The 16,921-nt window shown below is 46.0% G+C and overlaps 1 protein-coding gene across 9 annotated transcripts in view; it reads right to left on the bottom strand.

Annotated features, from left to right (window-relative positions):
* Positions 1 to 409: 409 nt before the first annotated feature.
* LOC140425083 (uncharacterized) overlaps positions 410 to 16,921 on the bottom strand; it is a 137,750-nt gene continuing 121,238 nt past the window's right edge. For all 9 annotated transcript variants that reach the window (XM_072508942.1, XM_072508945.1, XM_072508941.1 and 6 more), the window contains 4 exons: positions 10,009 to 10,116; positions 8,495 to 8,741; positions 7,619 to 7,852; positions 410 to 1,449 (listed from right to left, as the gene is read on the bottom strand). In XM_072508942.1, coding sequence (XP_072365043.1) covers positions 1,382 to 1,449; positions 7,619 to 7,852; positions 8,495 to 8,741; positions 10,009 to 10,116 — 657 coding nt within the window. In that variant the 3' untranslated portion in view covers positions 410 to 1,381. The remainder of the gene's footprint in view (positions 1,450 to 7,618; positions 7,853 to 8,494; positions 8,742 to 10,008; positions 10,117 to 16,921) is intronic.

The following is a 16,921-nucleotide window of genomic DNA, read 5'->3' as shown; positions in this document are numbered from 1 at the left end:
GCAGTATGTGGTTTTGACTGGGAGCAGACGGTAAAGCATGTTTTGTGATTGTTGCTCAATGTGACCTAGCAAATAACAACTATTTCAATTGTGTGCCAGGTTTCCTCAAGTCCCCTGACATAGCTTGCGTGTGTCAGGGGTGAGAGTTAGTGACAGATTTACAGGAAACAAAAGTGGGATGGGGTGATGAAGCAGATTCATGACAAGAGGTACTGTGATAAATGGGGCATTAAAGACAAGCAGATTGGAACTTAGCAAGTTTGGAGGAGTGAGGGAAGAATTGCTGAACGGTGCAGGGTGCAGACCCTTTATCATCATTGTGTATACAAACAAGTATACTTACATACAAACAAACATTCATTGGTATTTTGTCACATTCTGTAATTGGCAATACAAGCTAAAATTCACATGGGGGTTGAATAAATCTTTATTTTTGGTTCAATGCAGGGGTGGCGGTTAAGAACATTGACCCCTGGCCATGTCATGCAATCACAAAAAGAATATGACAAAAACAGTTGCTTTACTAAGTTACATAACAGGAAAAAAATCTAACCTCAGTTGAGGCAAGGCTATTTAAAAGCTAAACAAGCAAAGCAACTTTAAAATACATTTTATATTATACGTTGCCAAGTTTACTGAAGCTACATCACATCAATTCTTCAATCCCAGTATTCTGGTAACTTTTGAAATCGCTTACAAATAAATGACTTGTAAATTTCAGATGTATCTACATTAGCCATCTTATGCCAGTAAAATGAATGAAACAGTAAACTGCAGACGTACAGGGTTGTTACAAGGATGCTGAAACTCTACACACATTTAATTAACTCTTCTGAACAAAGTAGAATTACAACACTAAATTTCAAATGATAATTTATGTCCTAGAACACAGTAATACACTGCTCTTGACATTTCTTCAACTTTGAATTTTAAATTTTTAATGAGATTATAGAAAGACAATGGAATTTTAAAAAATGTATATACCTAGAATAATGTGACTGTCAACACAGGCTACTCAAACAGATGTCACTATACTTCACAAAATACAAAGGTATTAGGTTACAAATGTACTAAAGTTTTGAAGTTCCATTGTACAGTGTGTACACCACATGTAGAACAAGTCAAACAAAGCATTATTAGCAGAACATCTCAACATTAAGAAAAAGAACAATAGAACAACTGACATTGGCCATGTTTTACCACCCCTACCCAAAAATGAAAAAATGTTTATTTCTTATAATTTCGTCTAGGTTTGTAGTAAATTTTGAAATTTCATCAGTGGACTGCAGTATGAATAAAGCTCAAAGGGTCACAATAAGATCTTTACAATGCTTGTGTTCTTCTATGAACACTAACTCCATTTATTCAACTGGTGCTGACCTTAAGTATGAACATTCTTCAACACACCAGCCTCCACCAGCACATTAACCAAGACAGACACCTTTACACCTGGAAAAAAAGGAAACACATGAAGCGCAGAGCAATTTAAAAGAGATTTACCAAGTATGAGAACCAAGATAAAGCTCTTACATTAGAAAGAGCAAATTAAGTTGCACAAGACTGAAGCATTGCAATTTTATATCTCTGTTCAAAAAAGGAGTGATAAGCATGATATGTAAGAACATAGAAAACAAGGGCAGAAATAGACCATACGGCCCATCACGCCTGCTCCACCTTTCAAATGATCATGGCTAATCTTGGGCTTCTTCTCATGGTTAAACCTTCGATTCAGAGACATCACAAATCTGCCCACCTCGGCCTTAAAATATATTTAATAACAGAGCATCCACAACCCTCTGGGGTTAACAGTTCAAAAGACTCATAACCCTTTAATAAGTAAGGAAATTTATCATCTCAGTCCGAAATGACTGCCCCCTTGTAGGTTTCCCAGCCGAGGAAAACAACATCTCAGTATCCACCCTGTCAAGCCCCTTCATAATTATGAATATTTCAATGGGATCATCTCTCATTCTTCTTAACTCGAGACTATCTTTTCAATGTACTCATCCTTTCATCGAAGGACAATCCTTTTCATTCAGGGGCCAAACTATGAACCAGTCAGTTTGACACTGATGGTAGCAGACGTTCAAGAGACTATAATGCAGGACAGAATTAGCTGTCAGATGCAATTTGTTCATGTTTTTCCAAGTTCTTTGATGAAATAATGATGGACTTTCAAAAGGCATTTCATAAAGAAGCACCCAATAGACTGAAGCCCATGGATTGAAGAGCGGTGGTACGGTGGATCTAAAACTGACTAAAGTATTCAAAGCAGAAACCAGTGGTAAACAGCTATTTTTCAGACCGAAGACTTTCACATATATTAATAACTTGGAAATGGGTACATAAAGAAAAGGTTCAAAATTTGAAGATGACCTAAAACTCCAATATAATAGAAAGTGAAGAGGTTAGCAGAAACCTTCAGGAGGATATGAAGAGGCTGATGAAATGGGCAGCCAAACGCAGATGAAATTCAATCCAGGGAACTGTGAAGTAATATTTGGAAGAAAGAATGAGGGACAATATGAACTAAATAATGCGGTCTTAAATGGGGTGCTGAATGGAGGGATCTTTGACTTTCCATACACAAATCTTTGAAGATGGGAGAGGCTAAATTTTAAAAAGCATATGGGATCCTTCGCTTTACAATGGAGGTGAAGGATCCGATCTTTTGATGTGAGGGACCTTCACCGTTGTTGTGCATTGGGATCCTTCATCAGTCCTGACCTGTGGAAATGGGTGTTAATTGCCCAGGAAGTTTAAACTTCCAATGGGCAGATTTGCACCACCCAGGACCATCAAAAATGCCTTCAATACTGACCACAGATTTGGAGATCTGGGCTTGTTGTGCGATGTTTACCCAGATACTTGCCCTAGTGTTGTTCCACTGTTAATTTTGGTGTAGGTCAGTGATTAACAGTAAAGCCCATCCCACCCTACCCCCACCACTCCCTAACCCGACTTGCCTCCATCCCAAATCACTCCCCCTCACCTCACTAACCCACTAAACTCTTCACACCTTCCGGAATACAGCAGCTGATGGTGTAATAAAGGAGTGTGGGTTCTCTGTTGCCCCTCTTCCTCAGCTCTCTCTGTGATTGGCTGAACTGAGCAATTGCTGTTGTGGCAGGGACAGGAATACCCGGTTGCAAGGACGGGGCTGTAATTACCTTCCTAGATGATCTGGCCCATAGAATAAGAAGGATGAAGTCAAACATTTTTAGAGGATGCAATGGGACCAGGGCTGAGGGGTACCAGTTATGTGGAGAGGTGAGAGAAGCCAAGTTCTTTTTAGCGAAAAAAATATTAAAGGGAGATTGGACGGTCATGGGTTTTGATATAGTAAATAGAGAGAAGCCGTTTCCAGTGATAAGACAGTTGGTGATTAGAGGATACAGCTTTAAGGTAAAGAATCAAGAGGCAACATTGTGATTTTTCTTTAAAAAAAAAAAAAATTTAGAGTACCCAATTCATTTTTTTCCAATTAAGGGGCAATTTAGCGTGGCCAATCCACCTAGCTTGCACATTTTTGGGTTGTGGGGGCAAAACCCACGCAAACACGGAGAGAATGTGCAAACTCCACATGGACAGAGGCCCAGAGCCGGGATTGAACCTGGGACCTCGGTGCCGTGAGGCCACAGTGCTAACCCACTGCACCACCGTGCTGCCCTGTAATTTTTCTTTTTATGCAACAAGTTATAAATTGGAATACACTGAGTGAAATGGAGGTGCAAGATGATTTAATAGTAACTTTCAAAATGGAATTGAATAAATACTAGAAGGGGCCATGGGCTGAGTGCAGGAGTGTATAATTAATGACAGAAACAGTCTCTCAGAATCTACCTGTCAAGCCACCTCAGAATTTGATATGTTTTAATAAGATCATACCTCATTCTTTTAAACTCCAATGAGTAGAGGTCTAAACTGTTCAAACTGGACGACCTCAGCAGGTCTGACAGCATCTTTGACAAAAAATCATCCAGACTGGAGACATTAGCTCCCTTTTCTCTCCACAGATGCTGTCAGACCTGAGACTGTCCAGTATTTTCTGTTTTTATTTCAGTTTCCAGCATCCACGGTAATTTGCTTTTATCGAAACTATTCGCCCCGTGTCTGTGTGGGTCTCACCGCTACAACCCAAAGATGAGCCGGGTAGGTGGATTGGCCATGCTAAAATTTCCCCTTAATTAGAAGAAAAAGAATTGGGTACTTCAAATTAAAAAGAAAAAAAAGTCCTTCACCATCACACCCCAGGGCAAGATCCGGTCTCTCCCTCCATCAAGATACAACTGAGAAATGCCTTCAGATACCTCCAAGTCCGCGACTTTCTCAAAAAACAGGTGGGGACATTTTCGTTGCTACCCCCTCGAAGGATACAGGACAGGGTGGTGTCTGGAATCTGGATAGGAGAGGGGAAGGTGTCGGACATCTACCAAGAGCTGCAGGAGGCGGAGAAAGCCTCAGTGGAGGAACTGAAGGGCAAGTGGGAGGAGGAGCTAGGTGAGGAGCTGGTTGAGGGCCTGTGGGCTGATGCCCTGGGCAGGGTGAATTCTTCCTCATCATGTGTCATGCTCAGCTTAATTCAGTTTAAGGTGGTACACCGGGCTCACATGACGATGGCGAGAATGAGCAGGTTCTTTGGGGTAGAGTACAGGTGCGCGAGGTGCTCAGAAAGTCCGATGAACCATGTCCATATGTTCTGGGCATGCCCGGCGCTCAAAGAATTCTGGCAGGGCTTTGCGAGGGCTATGTGCAGGATTTTGGACATGCGGGTGAAGCAGAGTCCAACAATAGCGATCTTTGGGGTGGCAGAGGATCCGGGAGTGCAGGAAGTAAAAGAAGCCGATGTGTTGGCCCTTGCCTCCCTGGTAGCCCGGAAACGGATCTTGTTAATGTGGAGAGACTCGAAACCCCTGAGTGTGGAGACCTGGGTTAGTGACATGGCTGGGTTCCTCAGCCTGGAGTGAATAAAGTTTGCCTTGAGAGGGTCCTTGATGGGGTTTTCCCAGCGGTGGCAACCTTTCCTTGACTTTCTAGGGGAGCGGTAAAATGTCAGCAGCAGCAGCAATCGGAGGCTGACCGTTTATGCGGCGATCCAACATCGTATCCAATTTGCAAGTGCCTCCTTAGGACGATAGTCTTTGACAATTGCAACATCCGTGCTGACACCAAGGTCCTTGTGTACAAGGTAGTCATTCTTTCAACTCTTCTAGACGGCTAAAAAATGTGGACTACGTACAGATGCCCGCTCAAGGCCCTGGAGAGGTTCTATCAACACTGGCGGAGGCGGATTCTCCATATAAACTGGAAGGACAGGAGTATTAACACTGGTATCCTTGAAAGAGCCAAGAACACCAGCATCGAGGCCATGATCATCTGAAACCAATTCCGCTGGGATGGCCAAGAGCTTAAAATGTTAGGAGTTCCGACTGCTAAAGTAAATCTTCTTTGCTCAACTCAAGAAAGGATCTTCTTTGCCCAACTCAAGAAAGAATCTCGAACAAGAGGAGAATAAAGGAAGCGCTTCAAAGACACCCTGAAGGCGGACCTCAAGAAATGCAACACAAGACGCCAATGCCTGGGAGACCCTGGCTTTGCATTCCCTACCTTTCACTCTTGAACTGTACCTAAAGCTGTATCTGAAGTATCTCCTCCTTAAAGAGCACCTATAATTCCATTTAGCCAAAGTCGGTCTTTGGCTCCATTTTACCCTGGGTAGATCCCTCTCATTCCATTGCAATGAGCCCCCTATCTAATTTAGAAGTTCCATTTAAATTGTTCCCTTCTCCATTACAAATCCTTACGGTACACTGACACAGGTTGTGGAGGCCAAGTCACTGAGTGTCTTTAAGGCAGAGACAGACAAGTTCTTGATTAATAAGAGGATCAGGGGTTACAGAGAACATACAGTGCCGAAGGAGGCCATTCGGTCCATCGAGTCTGCACCGACCCACTTAAGCCCTCACTTCACCCTATCCCTGTAACCCAATCACCCCTCCTAACGGGGTTACGTGGAGAAGGCAGGAAAATGGGGATGAGAAACATAGCAGGCATAATCGAATGACGCAGCAGAATGATGGGCCAAATAGCCTAATACTGCTCCTTTATCATATAGTCTTATGATCAGGTTTACCCAAGTGTCTCCGCACAGACAGTCGGTCCACTTGGCATATCATATTCCCCAGCCCCAGATCCAGCAATGCCTCCTTCCTATTTGGACTGAGAAGAATCTGGTCTAGGAAATTCTCCTGAACATATTTCAGAAACTCCACCCGTCTTCTCTTTACTCTCAACATTATCCCAATCAATATTTGGGTTAGTCCCTCCCATATCACCACTATAGTTTTTGCATATCTGAGATTTTCCTACAGATTTGCTCCTCTTCTCTTTCACTATCTGGAAGCCAATAGAATACCCAAATAGCCTAGTTATGCATTTTTTCCTTTTCAACTTCAATCAAATGGATTCTAACGCCCCCCCCCCCCGCTTTCCAACACAATGGCATCCCCAATCAGGACTGCTACTCCACCTTTTTTTCCCTTCCACGCCTTCTCTGAACACTTTGTATCCTTGAGTATTGAGCACTTGGTCTCACCATTTTAAATGATGTTTCCATTATTGCTGCTACATCACATTCCCACACAGCTATTTATACTTGCAGCTCACCAAGCTTATTCATCATCTTTTTGTGTGTTTACATACTTGCATTTGAAACTGTCTTCGTATTTCTTCTATCCTCTGCTGCCATCTCAACTGTCCCTACTTCTTCTCTTGTACCATCGAACACACACAATGCATCTTATATCTCTTCTCCACTTCTATATTCTGCTTCCAATTCCCAAGCTCATTTCATTTAAATCCTCCCCAACCATACTAGTGCACCTCCTGTTTTGACGTTGGTCCGTGGATTCAACTGATATGCATTTGTTTAGCGAAGAAGAAATTGGGTTTTCAGGATAGCATGCCCACAGAGGTATTAGAGTTCTGTTCATTTTTGTAAAGTAGCCTGTGATCATTAGCAAGTATTGCCACAGAACAGATGAATAAACCAAACAGGGTAAAAGACAATGGAGATGAGAATAGTTAGAGCACTACAGATCAATCAACAATGGATGTGCGGCATGTATCTAGTGGTTAATGTAATGTATTGGACAACAGTATGCTAAGCACCCAGTAAGATGACATCTAAAAATACAAGCACTGAAGGATCAAATATTTTAACAAAATCAAAAGTGTGAAGTGGTGGATTTGATTATTATAACAATAATATTTATATATGGACGGCACGGTGACACAGTGGTTAGCACTGCTGCATACAGCGCTGAGGACCTTCGTTCGATCCCAGTCACGGATCACTGTCTGTGTGGAGTTTGCACATTCTCCCCATGTCTGCGTGGGTTTCACCCCCACAACCCAAAGATGTGCAGGTTAGGTGGATTGGCCACACTAAATTGCCCCTTAATTGGAAAAAAAATAATTGGGTACTCTTAAATTATTTTTAAAAAAATATTTATATATGGATGTAACTTAGTATACTTCTGTATTGGACTTGAAATACTCAACTAATCTTTACTCAATTAATGTAAATTGACAAATTACGAGGTCAGTCAATTCTCACCTTTCAATGCTGGATTGGTTTTTGATAGTTTAGCCAGAGTTTTGGTGGCTCTGCTAATATCCATTCCACGGACAGCCTTGAGCAGGTGTGGGGTCAAAATACCACTACGTTTTGATTTTGACAGAGCAGGGTTAAGAGTTCCAGGTTTAAGCGGTCTTCGATTTGATTGAAAAACTGGTTTTTTGTTATTTGCTTTAGACTGCAATGTAACTGCTTTCTTCCAGCCACCACCAACTGCAAAACACAACAAGGTGCCCTAACACATTAATATTGTTCTTACTGTACAACTATAGAAAATCTCAAAGATATAAAAAAACATTTCAATGTGTACTGTTTTATGGTTTCAAGTTTTATACAATCCCCAAGAGTCAAGATTTAAATAAAGTTTTACTTGAATTTAACCTGCTCAAGTTCAGGTCTACATACCAATAAAAGTACAAATGGTAAGCCAAGAATTTTACTTCAGTGATGTTTCTCCTTAATATTCTCTCAAATCTATACAAGCCTGCAATTCTCTAATATTTTGTTATAGTTCATCAATTTATACTTGGGATAATTCTAAAGAATGTGCTAATTTTTTGTAGTGTGGTGACTGAAAATTAGCATAGTAAGTAGTGTGATCTGATTAAAGTTATTGCTAAAATGCCTCAACTTAAGTAGCATGTTCATTATCAGTTCCTTTTCCACCTTGGGCTTAATTAATTCTATTAATTGTATACATTTCTGACCAATAGGTAAAACTTCACATGAATCAGTGGTCAATTTCACTTTCCATTTGTTTTTCCAGTTACATGGCTGATTTAACTCTCCAAATGTTTCAGTCTACATCTTGTGAGGTTTGATACAAGGTTATTCTGAATTTTTTGCTCAAATTACCTTTATATTTAGGTCTGAAATTAGCTGGACCACCAGTGTATCTTGGCGAGCTTCCTGGTCCTGGATGAGGCAAAGCTGGACGAGGCAAAGCTGGACGAGGCAAGCGTGGAGGTTGCAAACCTGGACGTTGCAAACCTGGACGTGGCATACCTGGTCGCGGCATGTGAGATTCATATCTCGAACGTTCATCTGGCATGCCAGGGAGTGGTCTCAATTCCTCATCCAATTGAGACCTTTTACCATGGTTCTGGTAAAAGGAAAGCACGAGTTATAAAAACCTCCTGGGTGCATCGAAGACTATGATTAAAAATAATCAACAGTGTAAATATTTCACACTTGATTTAGAAAATTAGCTATTTGAGCAGAATCACCCCAAATGTTTTAATACCTTTCCACCAAAAATTGAACATGTTTTTTTTTCAAACCTTATCTTTACAACATGAAGAGACAGCTATTCCAAAAATTCATGTTGGGAGCCTGAAATTTACAGACATCTGCCAATCTCCAAACTTTCACCACCACATCTTAAAAATATAATTCCATGAAACAATATAACACAATGTCTCAGGTAAAATAAAAACAGGTTACCATTCGCTGTATCACGAGTAAAATACATCCATCTCTTCATATGTCAACTGATTTCAGGTGGAGACTACCGTCAACTAATTAAGCATCACAGTAGCAACGCATAAATTCTCACCAGAGATATCTGTAAATTTGAGCAGTTACATTCATCTGGTTAACTTTTTCTTAATTTGGATGGAGGTTTGAGGCCCCCCGATGAACAGATTAATTTAAGTTGCTAACTTCCCTCTATGTAGTCTGCATCTGGACTTTTGCTGAAGGGGGGACGGACCAAGAGGCTCAAGAATCTTCCTTTGGAGCTGAAGTCCCTGCAGCAGAAATTGCACCGAGAATTTGCAGGTATACCCATGTCTCTATTCTATCATTGGGAAGAATGTATCAGGGCGGCATGTTGGTTAGCACTGCTGCATCACAGCGCCAGAGACCCGGGTTCAATTCCGGCCTTGGGTAACTGTCCGTGTGAAGTTTGCAACTTTCCCTCCAGTGTCTACGTGTGTTCTGGTTTCTTTCCACAGTACAAAGTTGTGCAGGTTAGGTGGATTGGCCATTACAAAAATTGACACGTAGGTTAGGTGGGGTTACAGGGATAGGGCGGGGGAGGAGGCCTAGATAGGGTGCTCTTTCAAGGGGGGCGGTGCAGACTCAATGGGCCGAATGATCTCCTTCTGCACTGATTCTATGATTCTAAGAAATAGTCCAGTTTTCTTCAATGGCAAATGACAAATCTTTAAGAGCTGCCATCTCACTGGGCTCCTTTCCCCAGTCTGAGAACAAGTTTTTGAAATGCGAGCCATTCAAGTTAGAGGACCCGAGTATCCTTTTTGCTCAAAATTAGTGCTGAAGCATTCATAAACTCAGACCAAACTGACACAAATACCCCTTTCAGGATGGAAAAACAGAGCCCAAATAAAAATATTTCAAATACTTACTAATCCAGTCATTGTCTTGAGACGATATTCCATCAGTCCATCTGTGAGACTTTGTGTAACCTTCAGAGCAAAACTTGCATCACTATCGCTAGTGATTTGAAAGTGTTGCTGTAAGACAATGCAATGATTAACTTATATTTGTTTTCTTATATATTAATTGTTACCAATAGGAAATAGGACAGCACAGTAGAATAGTGGTTAGTACTACGGCTTCACAGCGCCAGGACCCCAGGTTTGATTCCCAGCTTGGGTCACTGTCTGTGCAGAGTCGGCACATTCTCCCAGTGTCTGTGTGGGTTTCCTCCGGGTGCTCTGGTTTCCTCCCACAAGTCCCGAAAGACGTGCTGTTAGGTAATTTGGATATTCTGAATTCTCCCTCTATGTACCCGAACAGGCACTGGAATGTGGCAACTAGGGGCTTTTCACAGTAACTTCATTGCAGTGTTAATGTAAGCCTACTTGTGACAATAAAGATCATTATTATTAAATATGTTTTCTGAAAATGTAGAGCATTCAAAACTTAGGAATATAAAACAAAACTTAATTTTATTTAGTATAACATAAATAGACACAAGTATAGCGGCTGGTTTAGCACACTGGGCTAAATTGCTGGCTTTTAAAGCAGACCAAGGCAGGCCAGCAGCACAGTTCAATTCCCGTACTAGCCTCCCCGAACAGGCGCCGGAATGTGGCGACTAGGGGCTTTTCACAGTAACTTCATTTGAAGCCTACTTGTGACAATAAGCGATTTTCATTTCATTTCATTTTCATATAGCAATATTAAATCAGTCAGCACTGGGCTGTGCAATACTCATCCACAAGTGAAAGTTTACAAAATACCCATCAGAGTTATATTTTTTAAATGTTGGACAAAGTCAAGTTATATCACTGGGAGAACCTGGGTTGGTTATATGGGGAGAAACATGCCTAAAAAATTGCAAGCTTGTTGATTCATCCTTTGAGTTTTCCTTCTCTGGAAAATCTCAACAACTCTGTGCTGCAAATTATTCAAAATGTTACTGGATCTTCAGTTCGTCTATGGCCTCGCTCATGAATAGTCAATTTCAGGTTAAAAAAGACAATTATCCAATGCAGCAATTTTTACTGCATCTGAATGACTCTGGATGCTCAAAGAAAGTGCATCACAATATACTGAATACTATAACTTAAAACATTTGCTCAAGGTGAAAGTAATCTCTCCTCATAAACTCATTGGTTATTTGAATTAGGTAAATGGGGTGCTTTAAAAAAAAACAGGAATGTAATGCAGTGTGATTAGAAAGGAACCAAGGGAATAACTGCAGATAGTGGGGCTAAACTTAAAAAAAATAAAATTTCGAGCACCCAATTATATTTTTTCCAATTAAGGGGCAATTTAGCGTGGCCAATTTACCTAAGCTGCACATCTTTGGGTTGTGGGGGTGAAACGCACGCAGACACGGGGAGAACGTCCAAACTCCACACAGACAGTGAAATGATTAACTTATATTTGTTTTCTTATATATTAATTGTTACCAATAGGAAATAGGGCAGCACGGTAGCATGGTAGTTAGTACTACGGCTTCACAGCGCCAGGACCCCTATGCTACCGTGCAAACCATGGAGCCATTGTGCCGCCTCGTAGCTGGGCTAAACAAGAACCTGGGTGCTCTCCTTGTTGAAACCCATTAAAGTTTTATATTCCACCATCTGTGCCAGTAATTTATTCTGCATTCTTACCTCCCTTCCAGTAAGAGATGCACATTTTTTCCTTTTCTCCCCCCGCCGATCCATAATTTGTAAGCATGGCCCCACGTGTTTAATTTGGTTATATGGCGGCAAAGATTACTTAGATCCAACGTGTCCAAATCTTGCTATTTTAAGCACTTTTACTGTGGGTCACCACTAAGGCCAAAAACAGTCAATCTTTTCTTGTATCTCATTCCCTTAAATTGTGGAAACAACCGTCCTTTTCTGTATGCCTTCCAATAACTGAATGCCCTTCTTTGCAATAAGGGGAATCAAAATTACATGCAATGCTCTCGAGATGAAAAACAATTTTAAAATCTCTAGAATTATGTTATAGCAGTTCTAATGCAACCCAACATTCTTTTTGCTTGATTAAATACAACCAGGAGCTGTGTTAATGGTGACCTGTGCACTAAAACCTCTAAGATCTTGTACATGCTCCGATATCTGAAGAGCATTCCTATTTAGGACATCATCCACAAACATCTCTCCACCAAATCTCAATCTTGCAAGATCCTATATTAAACTGCAACAATCTTTCCTTTGCCCACTGATCAAGCTTATAAAAATACCCTGATTTTCAGCATTTGCTCTACCTCCTGCACTGATTTTCAACCAATATTGGTTAATTCTTCCCTTCACCACTCCTTAAAACCTCCTTCCTTTTCTTAGTTATATACTGAAATGAAAATTAAATTTAATCTCCCCCATTTCTCAAGCTAGATTTTTGCTTTAGTTTTTAAATAAACTTTGAATTATGGAGGGAGGGAGAGGAGAGAGAGGGAGAGGGAGAGGGGGAGAGGGAGAGGGGGAGGGGGAGAGGGAGAGGGAGAGGGAGTGGGAGGGAGAGAGAGGGAGGGAGGGAGAGAGAGGGAGGGAGGGAGAGGGAGGGAGGGAGAGAGAGTGGGAGAGAGAGGGAGGGAGGGAGGGGGGAGAGGGAGAGAGAGAGAGAGAGAGAGAGAGAGAGGGAGAGAGAGGGAGAGAGAGAGAGAGAGGGAGTGTGAGAGAGAGAGAGAGAGAGAGGAGGGAGGGAGGGGAGGGAGGGAGGGAGGGAGGGAGGGAGGGAGAGAGAGAGAGAGAGAGAGAGAGGGAGAGGGAGGGAGGGAGGGAGAGAGAGAGAGAGGGAGAGAGAGGGAGGGAGAGGGAGAGAGAGAGAGAGAGAGAAGGAAGTGGGAGACAGAGAGAGAGAGAGAGGGAGAGAGAGAGAGAGGGTGTGGGGGAGAGAGAGAGAGGGAGGGAGAGAGAGGGAGGGAGTGAGTGGGGGGGGGGGAAGAGAGAGAGAGAGAGAGAGAGAGGGGGAGGGAGGGAGGAGGAGAGTGGGAGGGGAGAGGGAGGGAGTGGGCGAGAGAGAGAGAGAGACAGAGAGGGAGGGAGGGAGTGGGAGTGGGGGAGTGGGAGAGGGAGTGGGGGAGTGGGAGAGGGGGAGTGGGAGGGGGGGGAGTGGGAGGGGGGGGGGGGGGAGTGGGAGGGGGGGGGAGTGGGAGGGGGGGGGGAGTGGGAGGGGGGGGAGTGGGAGAGGGGGAGAGGGGGAGTGGGAGAGGGGGAGTGGGAGAGGGGGAGTGGGAGAGGGGGAGTGGGAGAGGGGGAGTGGGAGAGGGGGAGTGGGAGAGGGGGAGTGGGAGAGGGGGAGTGGGAGAGGGGGAGTGGGAGAGGGGGAGTGGGAGAGGGGGAGGGGGAGAGAATGGGAGAGGGGGAGTGAATGGGAGAGGGGGAGTGAATGGGAGAGGGGGAGTGAATGGGAGAGGGGGAGTGAATGGGAGAGGGGGAGTGAATGGGAGGGAGTGAGTGGGAGAGGGAGGGAGTGGGAGAGGGAGGGAGGGAGTGGGAGTGGGAGAGGGAGAGGGAGAGAGAGAGAGAGAGAGAGAGGGGCGTGGGCGAGGGAGGGGCGTGGGCGAGAGGGAGGGAGGGGCGTGGGCGAGGGAGGGGCGTGGGCGAGTGGGAGGGAGGGGCGTGGGCGAGAGGGAGGGAGGGGTGTGGGGGAGAGGGAGGGAGGGGCGTGGGGGAGAGGGAGGGAGGGGCGTGGGGGAGAGGGAGGGAGGGGCGTGGGGGAGAGGGAGGGAGGGGCGTGGGGGAGAGGGAGGGAGGGGCGTGGGGGAGAGGGAGGGAGGGGCGTGGGGAGAGGGAGGGAGGGGCGTGGGGGAGAGGGAGGGAGGGAGGAGCGTGGGGAGAGAGGTAGGGAGGGGCGGAGAGGGAGGGAGGGAGGGAGAGGGAGGGAGGGAGGGAGAGGGAGGGAGGGAGGGGGAGGGAGGGAGGGAGGGGGAGGGAGGGAGGGAGGGGGAGGGAGGGAGGGAGGGGGAGGGAGGGGGGAGACAGGGAGGGAGAGGCTGGGGGAGAGGGGCGTGGGCGAGAGGGGCGTGGGCGAGAGGGAGGGAGGGGCGTGGGCGAGAGGGAGGGAGGGAGATTGAATCCAAGTATTTCCACTGCCTCGTCAAACTTACTAATGCTGCTTCAACGAGGATGAACAGGTGGGGAAGAGGATGAACAGGTAGGCAAGAGAAAAAAAAAGGACCACTGAATAGAAAAACAAAGTCAACATAACGTTGACAGACGAGTATCATCGAAGCCTCAGGAGAATTATTAGTATACATATACACATCATGGGCGGGATTCTCCACTCCCGCGCCGAAGTACCCACGCCGTCGAGGTTCACGACGGCGCGAAACGGCCCCGATCCCGACCGATTCAGGCCCCGACAACGGGCTAGGATCGGGGCCGCGTCATCTACACGCGCCAGGCCTTGTCGCCGCCTAAAGGCGGCGCCGCATAGATGACGTGGCCGGCGCCGCATAACTGGCGTCTCCCACGCAAGCGCGGGTTGGCCGGCGCCAACCCACGCATGTGTGGTTGCCATCCTCTCTCAGTCCGCCCTGCAAGAAGATGGCTGACGGATCTTGCGGGGCCGCGGAAGGAAGGAGGTCCTCCTTCAGAGGACGACCCGACGATCGGTGGGCACCGATCGCGGGCCATGCCACATTTGAGGTAACCCCCGGTGCAGGATCCCCCCTCCCCGCAGGCCGCCCCCCACAGCGTTCCCGCGCTGTTCCCGACGGCAGCGACCAGGTGTGGACGGCGCCGGGGGGAACCCGCCGTTTTGGCCTGGCTGCTCGGCCCATCCGGGCCTGAGAATAGCAGGGGTGCCGGAGAATCGCCATTTTGGGTGTCTCCGGCGATTCTCCGGCCTGCCGCCCGCGGAACTCGACGGGGCAGTTCGCACCGCTTGGGAGAATCGCGGGAGGGCGTCGGACTGGTGTCCCGGGAAATCTTGGCGGCCCAGGCGATTCTCCCAACCGGCGCGGGAGTGGAGAATCTCGCCCCATATATGCACGCATATGTTCTCAACATTGAACCTGAGTCACCTGTTGCCAGTCTAACAGCCATTTACTTCAATACCAGTGTGCCGTTTAACCTTCCTCTTCACCATATGATCATTTTTCCTTTTAAGCTATTGACCAAACTTTTCTGAGATTTTTTAAAAAATATATATTTTATTCAGGATTTTCAAAACATAATTTTTCCACTTTACAAATCAACATAAAAGAGAACACAATAACTAATAAATAACATCATTTAAATAAAATAGTGCTCCAGCAAAGTAACAAAAAATAGTGCTCCCCCCCCCCCCCCCACCCGGGCTGCTGCTGCTGACTATCTATTTTCCCCTTAACATTCCGCGAGATAGTCAAGGAACGGTTGCCACCGCCTGGAGAACCCCTGAACCGATCCTTTCAACGCAAACTTCATCCGTTCCAGTTTTATGAACCCTGCCATGTCGTTTATCCAGGCCTCCACGCCGGGGGCGGGGGTTTCGCTTCCTTCCACATAAATAAGATCCTTCGCCGGGCTACCAGGGACGCAAAGGCCAGAATATCGGCATCTTTCGCCTCCTGCACTCCTGGCTCTTCCGCTACCCCAAATATAGCTAACCCCCAGCCTGGCTTGACCCGGACCTTCACCACCTTTGAAATCACTCTTGCCACTCCCCTCCAGTACTCATCCAGTGCCGGACACGACCAAAACAAGTGTGTGGTTCGCCGGGCTTCCCAAGCACCTCCTGCGCCTGTCCTCCACTCCGAAGAACTTGCTCAGTCTTGCTCCCGTCATGTGTGCTCTGTGTAGAAACTTGAATTGTATCAGGCTAAGCCTGGCACACGAGGAAGAGGAATTTACCCCTCCCTCTACCCCAGCTCTTCTTCCCATTTTCCTTTCAGCTCCTCTACCAGCGCCTCCCCCTCGTTTCTCATCTCCTGATATATTTCGGACACTTTGCCCTCCCCGACCCATACCCCCGAAATCACTCTATCCTGGATCCCGTGTCGGGAGCAGCGGAAATTCCCTCACCTGCTGCCTCGTAAACGCCCTCACTTGCATATATCTAAAGATATTCCCCGGGCGCAACTCATACTTTTCTTCCAGCGCTCCCAGGCTCGCAAACTCCCCGTCAATAAACAAGTCTCTCAATCTCCTAATTCCTGCCCGATGCCAGCTCTGGAACCCTCCGTCCATCCTTCCTGGGACAAACCGATGGTTATTCCTGATCGGGGACCACACCGAGGCACCAGTCACCCCCCTATGTCGCCTCCATTGCCCCCAGATCCTTAGGGTTGCCACCACCACTGGGTTCGTGGTATACCTTTTCGGGGAGAGCGGTAGCGGCGCCGTCACCAGCGCCTCTAGGCTCGTTCCTTTACAGGACGCCATCTCCAGCCTCTTCCACGCCGCCCCGTCTCCCTCCCTCATCCACTTGCAAACCATCGCCACATTGACGGCCCAGTAATAGTCGTCCAGATTCGGCAACGCCAGTCCCCCTCTGTCCCTGCTGCACTGCAGGAACCCCCTCCTTACCCTCGGGGTCTTCCCTGCCCACACGAAACTCATAACACTCCTATCTATTTTCTTAAAAAAGGCCTTAGTGATCAAAATGGGGAGACATTGAAACAAAAAGAAACCTTGGGAGGACCATCATCTTTACCGCCTGCACTCTGCCCGCCAGTGAGAGTGGCAGCATATCCCACCTCTTGAAATCCTCCTCCATCTGCTCCACCAGCCACGTCAGATTGAGCTTGTGTAGAGTTCCCCAGCTCTTGGCTACCTGAATCCCCAGATATCAGAAGCTCCTTTCCACTCTCCTTAACGGCAGGGAGTCTATCCCTCTTCCCTGATCCCCGGGGTGTACTACAAAGAGCTC

The sequence above is a fragment of the Scyliorhinus torazame genome, chromosome 6, assembly GCF_047496885.1.
Source record: "Scyliorhinus torazame isolate Kashiwa2021f chromosome 6, sScyTor2.1, whole genome shotgun sequence".
Taxonomy (NCBI): Eukaryota; Metazoa; Chordata; class Chondrichthyes; order Carcharhiniformes; family Scyliorhinidae; genus Scyliorhinus; species Scyliorhinus torazame.
The sequence above is the reverse complement of the archived record's forward strand: the minus strand, read 5'-3'. Positions and strand labels throughout refer to the sequence as shown.